The following is an 18,951-nucleotide window of genomic DNA, read 5'->3' on the forward strand; positions in this document are numbered from 1 at the left end:
TAGGCACACATACGCCACGACTTGATAACCAAATATTTGTAACTGAAAGGTTAATTTGACAAAGACGATTAGGTTTCTCACATTTTAGTACTGAAGGAATAACTGGTACTGAATACGTGATTGGAAAGCTGACCAGAAATGATAAATGTCTACAATAGAGAGAAGTTTTAGAATTATTGAAACCAACATTTTTAGGAGAGGATGAAGCTACGAGGGCAGAGGACTGTATGTTTAGAGGAAGAAATAATTTAGCTCTAGAGAATTTTCGAGTGAAAATAAAAAAGAGATGGTCAAAACACAATATGGCTACCTTTGCTTGAAACCAAAAAGTCTAGATCATAGCCCTAGAGGTCCATTTCTCTTAATAACCCCAGTGGCTCAAGAGAATTAGCTGGGTCTTTGAATATGCAGTGGAACTAAGGGGAACTAGAAATGACTTACAAAGCTCTAAATCACAGTTTTGTCCAAGAGAAATATAATATGAACCACATAAATAATTCAAAATTTTCTAGCAGTCACATTAAAAAAATACAAAGCAGGTGGAATTAATTTTAATAATATTCTATTTAACCAATATGCCCCAAATATTTCAACATTAATATAAAAGTGACCAAGATATTACACATTTTTTTTGTACTAAGTCTTCAAAATCTGGTGTGTATGGTACACTCACAACACATTTCAATTTGGGCAGCCTATTTTAAATGCTCAACAGCCACATACGGCTAGCGGCTACCATACTGGACAGCACAGCTCTAAACGACCTTAATTCTGACCCAAAAAATTACTATGTGAAAGTTGTACCAGAAATTCTTACCACATTCTACCTTAAAAGCTTTGGCACTTGAAACGGTCGTGCTTATTCTATACCAAAAGGATGGGAATGAGAAGAACATGGGCCAAGGATAGATGGAGAGGCTGTGCGGATCTCCAGGACAGCCTGGAGGAGAAATTTCCAGATCTCTTGGAAGAAGCCAAGGAAGCAACTAACCATCCCACGACGTGGGAGGAGGTGCAGAAGCTGTGAGTGAACACTCCGGATGGGAGATCATGTAGTGCAAGGGATGCAATCTGGAGGCTGGCGTGGAAGCTAACAAGGAAGACTCGGGAAGGATGACACACCGCAAAGAAAGCTGACCTCATCAAAGTGACAGGTAAAAAATGCGGTCACTAACTTTTAATTAACGGAAGTTCACGGTGCAGGACACAAGGCCACCAAGGATGAGATTCAGAGAAGTTCGACTACAAGACGATCAAAAGAGGAATGACAGTTCGGTGAAAAAAAAAAAAAAAGCAGATGTTGAGGATGCGAAGCGATAACCTGATTTAGGAAAAGTGGTCGCAGTATTCCGAGATGGTAGCTCCAACGAGGAAGGGCTGAGAAACAACGCTGCAGCCCTAAAGGCAGACGCTATCCTCCTCCCCCTCCCCTTTTAAACCTAGAGGCCCTAGAAATACGTGCATCTTTTCCTTTAGGGGCTAAAAGAGAAAAGCCAGGATTGCACCCGCTGACACTGAAGAAAAAGGCAGGCCCCCCCACGCCGGCATTGTTAGGAGCTAGCTCTCTCCCCCGGCGGTCTCGCCTGGCCCCGCAGCTTTCCGGGCCTGCACTCACCCAGGCCGCACGCCCCGGGCCGGCTGCAGCTGTGGCCGGTCGCCGCAAGCCGGGAGAGGACGAGGGGAAGCAGGCAGGGCTGTCACAGAACGCTGAGGCCGTCCCCACCGCCACCGCCCCAGAGCGGGTTCCAACCAGCGAGACTTCCCCGAGCCCACCTGCGGCACGCACAGGAAGCACTTTCTGCGCCTGAGTGACAGCGCGCTACACCAATCGCTGTCTCGGAACTTTACGCGGCTCCGCAAAACGTCAGGAAGACGCTGCATTTCCTAGAGGAGGAGGAGCCAGGGGCGGAGAGGGAAGGAGCCAATAGGAGAAGCGAGGAGCGGGAGGAGGCGGAGCCTCTGCCGCGGCCGCCCCGCCTCTCCCCAGACGCGCCGGCGCCCCACCTGCCGCGGCCTCCGGCTACCCGCCCACAGTCCCCGCCAGCAGATTCGCGCGGCCTGAAGGCCGGGGTGCGCGTGACTCTCGTCGGCTGTGCGAAGGGTGTGCTTCCCGAGCCGAGGGCGCGGAAGGGGGACGCCCCAGCCTCGGGGCCCTTCGTGGTCGCGAACGCCGTCCGCCCGGGAGGCTCCCCACGTCCGGCACGATGAGTGCCAACGAGGACCAGGAGGTGAGTCCCCCGACTGGGCGCCCCGGTCCCCGCGCAGGCGCAGTGCGCAGCGCCGAGGGAGGGAGATGACCCCCCGAGGCTCGGGAGTGACCCGGCGCCGGGACGGGCGGGCCCGCATGTGCCCTCGTCCCTGTAGCCGACAGAGCCCGGCTGGGGGGCCCCGAGTTCCCCACGGTCCTGCGCGGAGAGGCCAGGCCCGCGTGAACGGGTGGTGGGGCCCTGGCCTCCTCTGCCCCGGCAGTTTTCCGTTTTGCAAACCCCGGGGTCGCCCCAGGTCTCCTTAATAACAAGGATGAGTGTCCTTGGTCCGCGACCCGGTGCACTTGGCTCGCCTTAAATCCGTGTGTTGTGAGCGCTTGTGCACTGAGTTATGCTGTTTGGAATCTGATCACCTTTAAATTTTAAAGTCTGTTGGCTGGTAGAGAAAGAATGAATTGAGTGGGTTAAATTTCTGGTGGGGGAAAATAATGACACTGGTGTCGCCGGTTTCTAGCCACATTGTTTGGTGGAATCATTTATCCATCTGGTAGTTGTCTGGTGGCTGTGAAGTCTGTGTTGAGCATATATATATATATATCACCTGAATTGTATGGTTTATGCTCAGATTATTTTCTCGTGAAATGCGACTTTGACGTTAAATCATGTAGTACAGTTGGAGGGGATGCCTCGGGTCATCTCTGGGGGACCCTTCTAATTTTGTAATGTGGGCAGGTGAGGAGAAGGGTCTGCAAAGGTGCAGCCATTGTCCCAGGGCTGCACGGTGAGTTTGTGGGAGAAATCAGGACTAGAATCCAGTCTCCTAGATAAGTAGTAGTTATCTTCATTTAGAATATATTGTTTGGAAGCTAGCACTTTTGCAAGATAAATGTAGTGGAATGTCCGAACTGGAAGTTACCTTTAAAAGAGCCAAAGGCCAACAAGCTAGTTGATATTTGAATCCCTTCTAAAATATTCTTGCCAGACGAGTTTCTAAGCCAAGGCATGAACAGTTCTTACTGTGAAGCCTGGAGCATGTCATGTAATGGTTCTCAAAGCTTGGCGCCGTGGACCACAGCCTTAGAACCAATTGGGTGCTTCTAAGAAAAACGGATGCCCGAGCTCTACCTCAGATTTACAGAATCAGAATTCCTGCCGTGGGGCCCAGGGCTCTCTGTTTTAACGGTAAAATTCCATTCTTCTTCCACAGGGCTGATTTTCAGATCTTTGAAGACAGTTTTCCTGACTTCCTGTTCTCCATTTACCTTTCTTCATATGTCCAGTCTTTTTAGTTCTTTCCGTCTCCTGGAATCATGTGTCTGTGGACAGGTTATAAGTTTATTTGTATCTTATTTTAGAATTGTGGCATCACAGAGTTTACTGTCAACTAAAACCCTTTAAGCGCTTTACGCAAAGCATTTTGTATTTCCTGCTTTACTTGTGTATTTAGGTATCTAAGGACAGGTTCTGCCTGCCCTGAAAAGTTTCATCTGGTTAGATTGTTTTTCAGGGACTTTCTGAATTCTTAGTCTGCCACCAGCATAACTCACTGTCCCGTCAAGCTGTCATCCAGAAATTTGGTCAGCCTGCCTTCAATTTTTGTCCCTGTCCAAGCCATTACTTAAAATATGGGCAAGGATTAAGGGCAGAAAGAGTACCGCTATATTTTGAGTAAGGTTGTTCTTATCTAGTCTTCTCAGTTATTCTTGAATGTGGTTTGAATTCCTGTATTTTTTTCTGTGAAGGTGGGAAGACAGACGTGTGGTCCCCGCTGAAATCAAGGCAGCCGCTTTGTGTCTTTCCCTAACATATCACTCAGGTTACCCTCTCTAAGAAGTGGTGTATAGATGTCGTGTGCTTCATATGCTTGCCACATCTTAGGGACTCCTCCTTACTCTCCTAGGTCCTCACAAACTCTTCCTTTAATGATCTCTTCTAAAACTTTGTCCATGTAGATCAACTCACTCATCCTTAGTGTGCAGAATTCATGGCAGGCATCTTTTTGAAAGTTAAGATATATACCCAAGTGCGGTCTGTCTTTGCTTCTCTCCTCACGAATTGATCAGAAATCACGGCAGTGATTGGGTCTTCTCGTGGGCAAGCCCACAGAGTTCTAAGAAGTATTTCCAGGCAGGGATTACTGGTGACATTTTCTCTCACAGTCGTTTTTCCCATCTTGGGTAGATCCTTGTCAGCCTTTGTCTAGCTATCATTTTTTTAAAGTTCTTTTTGTTGTCCTTAAGAATTTTTTCAAGTTTTGTATCCTTCTGTGGGAAGGATTACAAATGTAAATAGCACATGTAAACAATGGGGAATGATTGTGCTTCGTATTTCTTATCTCCCAGTTCCACGCTCTTTCTCCTGCACTGTTCCTCAGCAGAATGATGAAGGGCACGTGCTCCGGAGTTGCTCTAAACTAAATCTTATTTTCCTTCCTGGTAAGAACGAGAAAGTAATAGCTTCTTCACAGGATTGATGTAGGAATTAAGTGAGATAATACACTTAACGTGCTTAGCAGTGCCTGGCACATGGTTTTAAAGTAAGTATTAATATTGCGACATGTTAATATATGCAAGTATGTTGTGAACATCAAAGGCCATGTGTGTTAGCCAAGTTTTATGTAGTAGAGTGGGCTTGAATCAGAAACTAAAGACCCTCTGTTTCTACGCCTTTTATACCACTAAACAAAACGCATTTGATTCATTTATTTCAGATGGAACTGGAAGCATTACGTTCTATTTATGAAGGAGATGAGAGTTTCCGGGAATTAAGTCCAGTTTCATTTCAATATAGGGTAAGACGTGGCGTGAATGGGAGTACTTGCTACTTTTCTAGGAAACATTAAAGGTTGCTAATAATGCTGATTTTGTTTTCTAAATTTAGTGGTTTAAATTTATTATGTCTTTGGATATTCTGAAGAATAGAAATGAAAACTCACCACTGTGACATCAATTATTTGTAACTTTTGAAAACTTAGCTCAACTTTTAAAAACTAGGATAAAACTTGTTTTTATTGTAGCAATTATAAAATGTTAGAAATGGAAGAAACCTTAGAAATTATCTGGTTTTACCTTCTAATCTTAAGAGAACTTCTCTGAATCGTAATTTCCTAAGCTCACACAGCTGATGCTGATTTATATTAGGATTAAAATCCAGGTCTCTGTTCCAAGTCTGCTGTTCTTTTTACTGCCCTATGATATAGTCAAGAAAAGTTGTCAATGTGTGTGAATGTTTTTTATATAAGTGAAATGTCGATTTTTCTTTAAAATGAAAGTTGCTCATAACTTGGTTTTCAACATGAAACAGTATTTTATTTTGTAAGTAAATAATATGAACCATTTATACAAATGATTAGAAGTAATAGTGGTATGGGAAAGTTCTTTTGTAAAAGATTTACAGTTATTGGGGCCAGCCCAATGGCATCATAGTTAAGTTTGCACGTTCTGCTTCAGTGGCCAGGGTTTGCAGATTCAGATCCCAGGCGCGGACCTAGCACTGCTTGTCAAGCCACACTGTGGCTTGACATAAAATAGAGGAAGATTGTCACAGATGTTAGCTCAGCGACAATCTTCCTCAAGCAAAAAGAGGAAGATTGGCAACAGATATTAGCTCACAGCCAATCTTCCTCACCAAAAAAAAAAAAAAAACCAAAACCACAAAGATTTATAGTTACTAACATTATCACCATTTAAAATAAATTATGTGAGAAGTTATCCTTATAGGTGATTATTATAGGCTGTCGCAGGAAATAAATTCTTTGTAGTTACTTCTTTTAGGTACTCTCCTCTCTGCTTCTCTCTTCTCAATTCCCGTTCAAACTCAACACTCTTACACCGTTCCATGTATGTAACAACAAAGAGACTTGTAATGGCCAAAGTTAACAGTGGAGTTAAGTCCTAGGCCCTTCTCTTTGAATCCTGCTGCCTCGCCAGACTTTCCCCAGTTTCTCCCACACTCCCCTTAGCAAATGGGCATTGAGGATTCCCCTGTACTCTCCTAAATGTGTGTATTAACAACAGCAGGTATTTGTTGAGCACAGTATACAGAATGTTGTAGGACCTGTGTGTCCTATAGGATGGAGATGGATTTAAGGAGAGTAAAAGGTGAGGTTTGGAAACAGTGTGTTGAAAGTCAAAGGACCTGGGGTACATTCTGGCTGTGTCCTCTTTGGACCCCCTCGGTTCCTGTGCAGACTAGTTTTGTAGCCTCCAGAATGATTTTCCCCTCTTAGTTCTTTCTTCAGCTTCCTGCTTACACTTCACCATTAGTCCTCCCACAGACTACTAGTTAGTCCTCTGAAACATGTGATTAGTTATTTCTCTTGGTTGTAGAATGGGGATTAAATTCATTAGCTTGACACTCAAGGCCCTTCTGTTCGATTCAAACTGCCTCTCTGAACTTTCCCAGCCACTGCCATCCATAACAAGGTAGAATAGCTTGTTAAATATTTTCTTGCATTTTTTGTTTTTGTTTTTGTTTTCTTTTTGGTGAGGTCAGCTGGCCCTGAGCTAATATCTGTTGCCAGTCTTCCTCTTTTTCATTGAGGAAGATTTGCCCTGAACTAACATCCGTGCCAGTTTTCCTCTGTTTTTTTTTTTTTTGTATGTGGCACGCCGCCGCAGCATGGCTTGATGAGCAATGTGTAGGTCCATGCCCAGGATCTGAACCCACGAACCCCAGGCCACCAAGGCATAGTGTGCAAACTTAACCACTAGGCCACTGGGCCGGCCCTTCCCTGCATTTTTTTTAATACCATGCCTTTGGACACATCATTTGCTGTTCCCCTCCGCTCTCATCCATCATCCATGCTACGTCTCCTTTATTGTCTGACTCAGGCCTCTCTGTCACATTTTAGGCTGTGTCTCCTGTCTCTCCCCTGACGTCAAAGCACAACTGACCATTCCGCGTTTCTTCATGCTTTGTTCTGTCACTTTTGAACTTTTAATCATAGTGTAGGTAGTGAGTTTTCTAAATGTCTGTCTCCCTTGAAGACAGGAATGGTCTGTCTGTGTCTTTGATACCAAGCACATGTGAGGCGTGTGGAGTTTGTTTCCACACACAGCTTAAGTACCAACTTAGTGATTGCATAAAGCTAGCAACTTTTATTACTTTTTAATTATCTCTGTATTTAAAACACAGCATAAACCAGTGACGTCCATTATGCCAGTAATCAGCTTATATAGGTGGTGTATAACAGATCTGTAAGTTTATTTGACATAATTTCTCAGTCTCACCTTAGGTTTGTACGCAGTGTGATGGAGGGTGAGGGATGGGAATAAAAACTTCGTGTTCAGAAAATAAAGGTGAATCAAGTAATAATTTGGGGTGAAAATTTTTTAAATTTTATTACTGTTGTTTAAAAATAAATATTTCAAAAGAAAGCAGCAGATATACTAAAAATATTAGAGAGGAGGTTAGCATAGCCCTGTGCAAGGATGACATGCAGATTTGTGAATCATTCCATAATTTTATTAGAAAATCACCATTTTACAACCATCCATGAAATGATTGTTTCAGGCAAGGATCATTAGTGAATACTAAAACCTTTGGCTGAAAAGTTGTTGAGAAAGAAGATATTTACACAGTTCTGTAGTGTCACCCCCACAGATTACTTCTTAATTACAAAATGAAAGAGATGCTTTTAACGTTGAAGGGATTTGGGGACCATCACCTTAACCAAGTGATCAAACTTAGTATCGCCAGTGATGATTGCAGAAGATTCTGTGTGCCTCCTTATATGGTGATGTGGGAATCATACACCACATCACCCAAGTAGTCTGCTTACCCAAACCACTGAATCTGCCAGACGAAACAGTCAGTCCTGACCTGGGGACATCGTGCAAGGCAACTGGCCTAGACTCTTTTTGTCAGAAAAGACATTTAAAAGGTAGGGGAGAGGTCTGGGGACTGTTCTAAATTAAAGCAGAGTGAGAGGTTTGACAACCAAATGTAATCCGTGGTCCTCTGGATTATGGATCTGTGCGCTGAGGAGGTGGTTTATTAAAGGATACTTTAGAAACGACGGGGAACTTTTACTGTGGATTCTGAATTATATACTATTTTTGTATCACTGTTGAATTTCTTGGATGTGATAATGATACTGTGGTTATAAAGGAGAATGTCCTCATTCTTAGGATACTTTACCCATAAGTATTTGAGGACTTTTCATGATATCTCCAGTGTCCTTTCAAACAGTTCAACAAAAACCAAAGGAGGTTTTGGGGGAGGGGACTTGATTCTGTACTGTAAGAAAGAGAGAGTAGATGGAGTAAAGGGTATTTGGTGAATAAGATAGATGTCAATGAGTATTCATTGTTCTATTCCAGTTTTTCTGTAAGATTAAAATTTTTCAAAATAAAAAATTAGGGAGAGCAGGAAAATAGAAAAGACGTCTTTAAATTATTCAGGTGAAGGTCAAAAGGTACGCGTTCCAGTTACAATATAAGTCCTGAGGACGTAATGTACAACATGGTGACTGTAGTTAATAATACTGTATTGCACAGGTGGAGATTGCTAAGAGAGTAGATCTTAAGAGATCTGATCACAAGAAAAAAATTAGTAACTGTGTATGGTCAGAGATGTTAAGTAGACTTACTGTGATGATCATTTCATAATATATACAGTTATTGAATCATGTTGTACATCTGAAACTAATATGTTATGTATCAGTTATACCTCAATAAATACATAAATAAATAGGAAAAAAATTATTCAGCGGTTGCTATCCAGCCTAAGGCATTCCTTTTCCTTATCTTTTTGCCTTTTCTTTTTTTCTCTAAATTTTACATTTCATTTTCTAGTCTCTCAAGATTGATTGTGCTAATGCGTATCAGTTTACTTGTTTTTAATGCTTCATCATTTAGCAATTAGAAAACTTAAGACACAGATGAAGAATTTCAAGTTTGTAGATTATTATTTTTGTTCATTCTATTCCTTTTCCCCACAGTTGGTCTTATCTTGTCCTCACAAAGCTTTCAGGAAAGAAAAAACTCTATAAGACATCGCCTTGGTGCTAGAAAAAGCTGGAGGGTGGGTTGGAGAGACGCCATGGACATCAAGTAAAGCTGTCACAGCAGTCTAGGAATGAGTTAAAAGTCACACTGTTCATGCTGCCCTCGCCCGCTGCTGAGTCTTAGCCTGAACCCTGAACTTTTCAAAATATTACATTTCTGATCTGATCATGAGCGTTGGAAAGAATTCATCATTTTAATGAAATGAAAGAATTCATAGTTTAATATTCTGTCTTTGTATCACTTTTTACAAGCCTAAGATTTCCCTTTTCTTCAGATAGGTGAAAATGGTGATCCCAAAGCCTTCTTAATAGAGATTTCCTGGACGGAAACATATCCCCAGACGCCTCCAATTATATCTATGAACGCGTTCTTCAACAACACCATGTAAGTAGTGTTTCATTTTCACTGCTTGTTTTTTTTTTAACACTCTCTCGCTTTTCTCTTAGCAGTGTATTTCTTGTGCGTTGTAGATCATCAGCTGTAAAGCAGAGTATATTAGCCAAGCTGCAGGAGGCGGTGGAAGTTAACCTCGGGACCGCTATGACCTACACGTTGTTTGAATATGCCAAGGACAATAAGGAGCAGTTCATGGAGAATCACAATCCTGTTAATTCCACGGTGAGCGTGTGTGATTAGTTTCTGCCAGATTTTTTTGTTGTTTTGGTTTTACTCTGCTAATAAGTAATTTCTATTAGTTTTACTATTTTTTAAAAATTGGAAGGAGACTTTGTGTTAGATTTAAAGTGAGTTACATCTGAGTTAAATAAAAACAATGAATTTTAGATTTCTTTGGTGTCTATTTAACTTTAAAAAATAAGATTTTGTTCTCTAGATCTTACCCTTCATATAAGATTTGAATACTTCATGTGCCCACCAAAACTGAGCTGTTGTAGAACCAAATATTTTTTCAAATTGATTTAGTGTCTTCATAAAGCTCAGAGAATTTCTCATGTAATGCTAAAATACGTGCGAAATTACTTTCTCCCTGAGGCTTATTTAATTGTAAATACTCTTGCTGCAGTTCAATTGGAAGGTGTTGCAACTTAAGGGAACTTTATTAAATAAGAAAAAATGTTTTATTTCTAGAATTATTTTCAGAAATGATCATCTTTTAATACCTTAAGCATCTGTGTATTAGACCCCTTTGCACCAGTTATCCATGAAAAGACTTCTCAGTGGTCAGTGTCAGTTTTTGTCTTGTGAACCAAGCTGCAAGCTTTTCGACAGCAAAGGCCATGTCTTCTGCTTGAGCGCTTCTGGCTTCCACGTTCCCAAGGGAACACACAAGACCACCGAGAGGCAGCTGGAGAAGCAGTAGAGGGTGGTAGCCAAGCTCATAGACTGTGGGCCAGACCACGTGGCCCTGAAAACCCTCCCATCACCACTTACTGTGTGACTTTGGGCAAGTTTCTTGGTCTCACTACGCTCAGTTTCTTCATCTTGGAATGAGGACTGTGACAGCATCTGCCTCGTGAGATTGTAGTAAGGACCACATGAGTGATATGTATACAACTTTTACAGCAGTGCTTGGTGCCTGCCGAGCACATTAGATTTTGCCTATCATAAACTCCGACTGCATGAACCCAAATTCAAATATTTTACTTCATTCATGAAGATTTTCTTCATTTCTTTAGGGAACCAGGATGTTCTAGTTAAGTACTGGTGGTTTTTCTAAAGACATATTTAAATTTCCAAATAATAACTATTAACTGAATTTTAAAATGAGCTTGGAACTTTAGAGCTTCAATATAATGCTGGTATCAGATCTTCTTTCTCAGGGACCTGGTTATAATGATTGAACTGAATGTCCTTTGATGTGAACCTTTAGAAGAGTGAAACCAGTGTGCTAAGGCCACCTGATCTGATAAATGAATATAATAATACAGAATTTTCTACTTCATAGATCTAAAAATTATCAGCTCATTTCAGGATATAGCCATATTTAGTGTAATTCAATAAGTTTTAAGGCATGAGTCTAAGAATTACTTCTTTTTTTCCAGACATCCATAAGCAATATCATCTCCATTGAAACTCCTAATACAGCCCCATCAAGTAAGAAAAAAGACAAAAAAGAACAACTTTCAAAAGCCCAGAAACGTAAACTGGCGGACAAAACAGGTTTGTGTTATTTTTTTTCTTTTGTAACCCAGATAAATGGGTTGCTTTTTAGTGTGATATAGGTGCTTAATAAGTATAGTTAGATTTAAGATTAGTTCTCTACTCTTTCTTCTTGGAACATTTGGATCAGACACTGTCTTAGGTCTCAGATGTATATTGAAAATATTGACTGCTGCTTCACCACCAGAGATAACCAGCCATTTGAGAAGAAGGTAACTGAGTGGCAAAGTAACTATAAATGAGTCTTGAGATTGGGGAACATTAGAATAATACACAAGCGCGGTCTACCTGTACCCTATCTGACCTGCTTGGGATTGTCCTATTTGTTTCCCTCTGTGGCAGATGTGTATGTTATTGAAAATTTTTTGAAATGTAGCTTTCATTTGAGCTGAAGTCTGGTATACCATTGATCTTAGCACAATAAATAATTTAATGTTTTTGTCTGTAGTTGATTGCTTTATATGACAACAGTGAAAGTTAAGAGTAGAATTCCTGTGTGTCCTAACCCAGAGTCATCTGATATGGACCTTGAGAAGAGTATTGTAAACTGCAGCTCATGTCACCAATAATGTTTGATCCCTTTTCTTTATTTAACCTGAAAATTTGCAAATCGATACCAGCCTGTGAGCTTTATTCCCAGTTAAGGAAAATGGGGACATTACTATGTGTGCTTACATACATTTCTATACAAATACACAAGTGCGTGTGTATGTATACTTACATCTGTATATTTCTGTAATTGCCCTTTATTAAGAAGAACTGACCCTTTTGCTTTGGTGAGGAGGTTTAAAATAGTGCCCTTTCTTTTATAAAGTAATGATAGTTTTTTGGTCTTTTATGTTTTATTTAATGTCATCTGTGGCAGAATAAAAAGATAGCAACCCTGTGTTGGCCCTCAAAATACATTTTTGAAATTATAATGGTTTGTGAAATGAAAAGTCTGAGAATGCGTTATACCTAATGTCAAGGCAGCATTAAAGTATAAACAGCTGAAGCAGTAAATTGTCAGCCATTATAGTCTGTTTTTTAGAATTCTGGTTAATCTCTTTTTGGAATGTTTTAGCGTCTACGTCAGTTAGTTTGTTACCTGTTGCTTTCACGCATAATGACCTATGGTCATTCCCTTTCGTTAATATCTCCCCACCCCCGTCTTCTTGGTGATGCCCGTGTAAAAGTCATTGTCTTCCTGTAGTTATGCTGGAGGAGTTTGTGACTTGTAGCTTACATTCTAAATAAAACTTTAACAGGACAGTGATGGCGCTGTGGGTAAGTTTTAAGTTACCAAAATTGGTGATCTGCCCTCATACCTCTCATAACCAGTAACCAGTGGGATAAGATTCTTATTGGCATGAAGGAGAAAAGAACTATTCGCTTCTAAAATTGAGCTCCAGTAACATTGCTTCTCTGCTATAAGAATCACGGCGTTAGGGGCCGGCCCAGTGGTGCAGCAGTTAAGTGTGAATGTTCCACTTCAGAGGCCTGGGGTGCACCGGTTTGGATCCCGGGTGCGGACATGGCACCGCTTCTCAAGCCATGCTGTGCTATGCATCCCACATATAAAGTAGAGGAAGGAAGATGGGCACAGATGTTAGCTCAGTGCCAGTCTTCCTCAGCAAAAAGAGGAGGATTGGTGGCAGATGTTACCTCAGGGCTAATATTCCTCAAAAAAAAAAAAGAATCACAGGGTTAGTTTCTGTTTCCCATGCTGTAAAATTAATGGTCTTATTTTGAATGAATATTTTGAAGGTTTTATAAAATGAGAGATATATAGATACATCGAGCATAAAGGAAATCAAGCCACTTTAAATTGAAAAATTTTTAGTTGTATTTATTTACACTCTTGTTGCTTAATGACAGGGATGCATTCTGAGAAATGCTTCATTAGGCTGATTTAATCATTGTGTGAACATCACAGAGTGCACTTACACAAACCTAGTTGGTACAGCCAACTACACACCTAGGCTCTATGGGACTAATCTCATGGGACCACTGTTCGTGTATGTGGTTCCTCATTGACCGAAACATCATTCATTGTGCGGCTCATGACTGTATTAAACTATTCTTTAAATTTGAGTATTCTATTAAAAGAATGATATCACTTGTAAACTAAAATTCTTAAATAAAAGTTGAGCTTGTTTTCAAGTACGTCTAAGAGATTAAAGCCCTGTTTAAACAGTGTCAGATTAAATAATGACTATTTTGTCAGAGCACAGCAGTTAATAAATAAGTTGACCAGGCCTCCTCCTAGTCTTGAAGCCAGACATTTGTTCATGAGGCCTCTTGTCTTGACCCTCGCTTCCTAGTGTGAAGCACTAGCTCAGGAAACAGTAAACCAGCAGTGACCTTGCGTAAAGCGGTAGAGTCTTTGCGCAGGTGTGTGAAGCTGGTGGGTTGATTGGCTCCTCTTCCTGGCATCACCCACTCACCTCCATAGTTTTTCTTTGATATCACGTTTTGTCTTGAATGGAAATAGGGGAATGTGAAACGGGGGTACAGCTGAAATGCTTGGCAAGTGTCCCCAGGAGAACAGTGCTTTTAATTCACAATGATGATAGACTATTTTTCCAACTTAGTCATATGCGATTTAAGTTTTTAATCCATTTTTTGTGTGGAATAGTATATAAAATCTTTTATATTAGAATATTAATTAATTAAACGATTACTGATTGGTCTTAGAAATAAAGTTACTATTTTCATCCTCTAGATCACAAAGGAGAGCTTCCTCGAGGATGGAACTGGGTTGATGTGGTGAAGGTAGATACTAGTTATATTCTCGTCTTCAAAAGTTGTTCTTAGTGTCGCCACCAAATAACGAAATATATGTCTTCCATTTTCTCCCCCTCAACATTTGGATTTTACTGGGATGTCTGTTTCCTTTTTTACATTCAGCACGTAAGTATTTTTTGAAATATCCTTCACATTCTGCTCTCCCCTACACCCTCAGTTTTAGCTTTTCTTTTTTTAAATAATAGAAAATCTGTAGAAGTAAGTTATAACTACACTGAAGTGTAATTGTTTATGTAAGTACATCTTAAGAATGGACATGTTTGAATATGACTCTAAGTTAGTGATCATATGGAAACTGAAAAAACAAGTCACAGAAAGGAATGCTTTGATTTCTTAGTAGAAATTAAGTATTTTTTTAGGGCAGACCCTAGATGTAGTTTCCCATCATTATCAAGAAAAGATTTTCTGTCTTTGTTGTTTAAAATTGTTTACTTCCCACTTTGAATATTTTTGCCAACTTCTCTCAATATTTTTCATGCGATATTTGTAGTTTCAAATATATTAAGCTGATATTTAACACAGTAAGGTAATTCTTTTTGTAGGACTTTATGAAATGAGTTTTGCGTGCCAATTAGTGCCACTACTGCTATGCGAAGTAATTAATATGATCCAAGGATAGTTAAAGATTAGGCTTTTAGTGAGGACCTACAAATTTGGGTAATTTACAGGCTGTATATTCTTAAAGTTTATTTTAAAGTCAGCTGTTTTAGACCATGAGAATGCCTTTTCTATAGAAACTGTTTAAAATAATCTTCATGCTTCTAAAATCTAGTACAAAAGTATTATCTGGGAGTAGGGAACCATGAGCTGCAATCAGAATCAAGAAACAGTATTTCTTCTCACCTTCCTGGGCAAGAGGCTGGCTATATACAAGATGTCTGTATGGGTGAAGCTTCTCTGGTGTTCTCTCATGCAGGCGGGCCCCCTCCACTGATGCCCGATGGCTGCTTCATGTTGTCCGCCTGAGTCTGTTCTCTCCTTGAAATGCTCCATGCTCCAGAATGAGCTGTTTCCTAACTCAGGATGAGAACGCATCTTTTTAGTGCCGCAGATCTCAGCTGAAAGGAGGAGGGAGAAGAATCTGATTAATCCAAAAATGATAGAGTTCCTCCTTCCCCAGCTCCAGAAGTTTAGGTTTCTGTTTGTTTTTAAGAGAGTCCTTGTTAATATAAATTAGAATTTCAAGCTATAAAAGAAAGAAAAATTTAAATGATTCAGTAATCTTGGGAGATAGGAGAAGATATTTTTAAGAAGGAGGTTACCACCCAGACACAGCTTGGACTCAGAATCTGTTACCCTAGGCTAGTGGTGTCCAAATGTGGTCTTTGGACCCTGGGACGTCCTGGAGGCCCTCTCAGGGGGTCTGTAAGTTTGAACTATTTGCATCGTGATATTAAGGTGCTGTTTGCCTTTTTGCTTCTCTCATGAGTGTCCAGTGTTGTTTACCAGAGGCCGCATGAAGTGTGGTGATGCCATCACTAATATTCTTCTATTAGAGCACCAATAGGATGTGTGCTTATATATTCTTGTGTTTTCCTGAATTTTCTAAGGTAGTAAGTTTAGGATCTAAGTATGTGCATTTTTATATTAACTCAGTTGTTCTTAGTACTTGTACTGTGTTCTTGTTAGCTATCTTCCATTATACCTGCCTTACTATAGAAGCAGATTTGTGAAAATCCAGCTATCTTCTGCTGAGCTAGATAATAAAGAGATTTGCAAAAATGTAAAACAACACTACTCTTGCATTAAGTTTTTTGTTGTTTCAAAAAATGCAATTTTTCGGGGCCAAGCCCAGGGCCTAGTGGTTAAGGTCAGTGCAATCTGCTGCAGCGGCCTGGGTTTGGTTCCCGGATGCAGACCTACACCACTTGCTGGTGGCCATGCTGTGGTGGTGACCCACATATAAAATAGAGGAAGATTGGCATGGATGTTAGCTCAGGGCACATCTTCCTCAGGAAAAAAAATAAAAAGCAAAAGCAGTTTTTTATTTAAAAAGTGTTATTAGGTTATCATATAATGGGTTTATTGTTATTTTTACATGAATTAAATTTCTCAGTTTTAATTTCAAATGTAATAAGTATAACCTACATTTTTTTAACAAGTTCTTTAGGATTCTCAATTTTTAAGAGCAGGAAGAAATTCTGGGGTCAAAATGTTTGAGAACTACTACCCTTAACATTTTCTGCTTTTTACAGCTTTCCACATTCTCTGGGGTTCTTGGGGTTTGCGTTCAATGGGGATCTCTTAGTGGCTGGGGCTTTATTTTGGTCAGAATTACCTTTGTGTTCTTTGGGGATTTTGTCTGCACTTCCTGCCCCCGCACTCCCCCCACAATTCATTTGCCAACTCCTGTTGTAGACCAGACTTTAAGAATTGTCTGATTAAGATGATAAGTCTTAGCTTTTTATCACAACTAAAAATTTTAAAAATTCAAAAAAGAATTTGTAGTATAAAACAGAAATAGAAGGTATCATTCATCTTATAAATGACATCTTTTGTATAATCTTGGTTCCAATTTGTGTAACTTGGAAAGCTTCAAGGGACTTCCCCCCCTCGTTCTGTTGAGATTCTATTTGTAAAGAATCTCGTTTAAAGTTGCTGAGCTGAGGTCGAAAAGTAGTTACGTATGGTGAAAGCTGTAGATGGTTTAAGTTACTTGAAGCTTGTTGTCTGTTCTATTAACTATAAATGTTTACTTTTGATATTAAGTGGAAATAATGAACTCATAATATAATAGCTTAAACTTGTTAAATGTTTCTTTTATCTTGTTTTATAGTTAAGCAAAACTGGCTCTAAAGATGATGACTAGCGCTTGGAATTGAGACAAAGGAAGAGCATCCTTTAAAAAGTAACCTGGGTTCAAAATCTTTCATGACTCTTCTGGTATTGAGGGGGCTTTTTATAAAACACAATTTTTTGAGTGTGTTTCTTAGTAAACAATGTTTTAAGCCAAAAGTTCATAAAGTGATTGGTTGTATTAAGTTATTTTCACAAACTTGCCTTAATAAAAGGTGAAAAGGTTACCGTTTAGTAAACTTCGTAAAACCTGTTGGGCTTTGGAAATGGACAAATACGGGGAATAAAAAATAATCAATGTTAATTTACATGGTTTTATTCTAGTGGACGTGATATTTTTAAAAGCAGTCTGAAGCCCTTGTCAAACCCTCATCCCAGTGGAGCAGAACACAGTGAACAGTTACTGCCCCTCATGGGCCGTGTGGATAGGCTTCTCGTCTTGAAGTCTTCAGCTGTTCTTTCTCTTAATTACTGAAGCATAACTTGCTTCAGAGAAATTTAAATACTGGTATTTGAACTTTCTACATAATATTCTTTGTAGTTCCTTTTTATTTTTCAAAGGTGAACTGCTTCTCTTTAATAAATAAATACCTGTTTATACTTTTCTCTTGGTTTGGGTCACGGTGTTGGATCATGAAAGCTTTCAATGGTTTGTATGCTATGAAAAGATAGAAACAAATCTGCCAAATACATTAGAAAGTGTTTGAATAGAAGGGCTGGCTCCTATTTAAACCATTTCTCTTTGTTGCATATACCAACATGGGAGTAAAAGATGCCTTAATATTTAATATTTGTATTGTTGGAGACAATGGTTTTAATAGATTCCTATTTATCTGCTGTTGTGTATTTTTAGTTGTTTGGTTAAGTGAGGTCTTCTAAATGGTTTAACAGAAAACCACATTTCAAGTCTTGTTTCTTTTCAGTTATCGAAATGTATTTCTCAGCCCGAGCATCTTTGTAATACTAGGTATAGAAGCATTTCAAATGCTGAGCTGTAGCACATTAATAGAGGAGACTTTTAGCATAGTTTTACCAGGAAGTTATTGATGTGTGTGTGCAATTTACAGTAATTTCTGTCTATGCTCCCCAGCTTTAAAAACACTTAGAACTGCTGCTGTGGTGTCTGGAAGGGTAGATTGTTGGTTCCTCAAGTTATACTTGTGCAGCTTGGGTCTCAGTTTTTAAAGAATATTTAACTTTTCAAGAACTTTCCTTAGTGTAAGAGTAGTTTGAATTGTTTCCGTGGTTTTTACTGGGTTAGCATTGGCTTCAGTTAAATCGTTGGAATTGTAAGTATAATTACAGTGAAGAAGCTTAATCTCATTTTCAAAAGCTGAATCGCATTTTATTTCTTGAACTCTTATGATAGCAACATTAAAATTCAGGACCACTAGAATATGCCAACTTTTGTTTCGGGGTTGTGTGTGTAGTTTGTGTTGTGTTGATTTATTTGCTTTGTTTTTAAAAAGACAAACTACTATATCTGCCAGTGGGAGAAAATTCTTTGTTTTGCTCTGAAGCTTCTGAAATTGTTTAGGCTTACTGTGGTTCGTAGATTACAAAGAATAATGCTAGTTAAATGCCAATGAACTGTTTTTCCTCTTTTTATATGAAATGTACACATTTCACGGGGTGATGGTAGCAGTGGTGCCTCTTTCTACCTTATGTAAAACTCTTGAACATCCTCATCAGTATTGCCGTCATCTGCTTAATACTCCCGGTATATTTTCTCAAAGTCTGTTTACTTAAAATTATGTAGAATGGCATAATTAATGAGCAATAAAACCTGAATTGCACACCATGATTTTTCTACGTTTTATTTCAAATCACTTGACAGAGTTGGTGGTTATATGACTGCATAGACTTATAGTACAACATGTGCCCTCCTCCTAGAAGATGTTCAAAATGTTGAATTAAAAACTATTTTTTAAGTGAGCTGACACAGAGGTAAGGAATACCCAGAGTCTAAAAAATTAAATGAAAGTTGGAACCTTAAGGTTAAGGACAACTTTAGTTTTCACAGCTTCAAGGGG

General features: G+C 39.6%; 2 protein-coding genes and 1 non-coding gene across 6 annotated transcripts in view; 2 read left to right on the plus strand and 1 right to left on the minus strand.

Annotated features, from left to right (window-relative positions):
- The window catches only part of TRAPPC11 (trafficking protein particle complex subunit 11), a 46,341-nt gene extending 44,377 nt beyond the window's left edge, over positions 1 to 1,964 (minus strand). Inside the window, exon 1 of the mRNA XM_070598222.1 lies at positions 1,616 to 1,964. The gene's annotated coding sequence lies outside the window, so the exon portion shown is untranslated. The remainder of the gene's footprint in view (positions 1 to 1,615) is intronic.
- Positions 1,965 to 2,093: 129 nt separating this feature from the next.
- Positions 2,094 to 18,719, plus strand: RWDD4 (RWD domain containing 4). Of its 4 annotated transcripts, none has more exons than XM_008531952.2 (8): positions 2,094 to 2,228; positions 4,918 to 4,998; positions 9,492 to 9,601; positions 9,688 to 9,835; positions 11,218 to 11,335; positions 14,040 to 14,089; positions 14,225 to 14,227; positions 16,899 to 18,719. In XM_008531952.2, the coding sequence occupies exons 1-8, from the start codon at positions 2,205 to 2,207 to the stop codon at positions 16,929 to 16,931; spliced, it is 567 nt and encodes a 188-aa protein (XP_008530174.1). In that variant the 5' UTR covers positions 2,094 to 2,204; the 3' UTR covers positions 16,932 to 18,719. The 4 variants fall into 4 exon arrangements, with proteins under 4 accessions (XP_008530174.1, XP_008530177.1, XP_008530176.1 ...); XM_008531955.2 differs by lacking the exon at positions 14,225 to 14,227 and having other exon boundaries at positions 16,899 to 16,970; positions 17,243 to 18,719; XM_008531954.2 differs by lacking the exon at positions 14,225 to 14,227.
- Positions 7,572 to 7,674, plus strand: LOC139080167 (U6 spliceosomal RNA). Its single transcript, XR_011534446.1, has one exon. It is a non-coding gene; the product is annotated as a U6 spliceosomal RNA (small nuclear RNA).
- Positions 18,720 to 18,951: the final 232 nt, after the last annotated feature.

Source organism: Equus przewalskii, chromosome 28 (assembly GCF_037783145.1).
Source record: "Equus przewalskii isolate Varuska chromosome 28, EquPr2, whole genome shotgun sequence".
In the NCBI taxonomy this organism is placed as follows: domain Eukaryota; kingdom Metazoa; phylum Chordata; class Mammalia; order Perissodactyla; family Equidae; genus Equus; species Equus przewalskii.

Excerpts from the sequence above, each read along its gene's own strand:
- RWDD4 (XM_008531952.2), top strand. The coding sequence starts at position 2,205 with ATGAGTGCCAACGAGGACCAGGAG. Across the intron at positions 2,229-4,917 it reads GTGCCAACGAGGACCAGGAG|ATGGAACTGGAAGCATTACG; the intron begins GTGAGTCCCCCG and ends CATTTATTTCAG. Across the intron at positions 9,836-11,217 it reads ACAATCCTGTTAATTCCACG|ACATCCATAAGCAATATCAT; the intron begins GTGAGCGTGTGT and ends CTTTTTTTCCAG.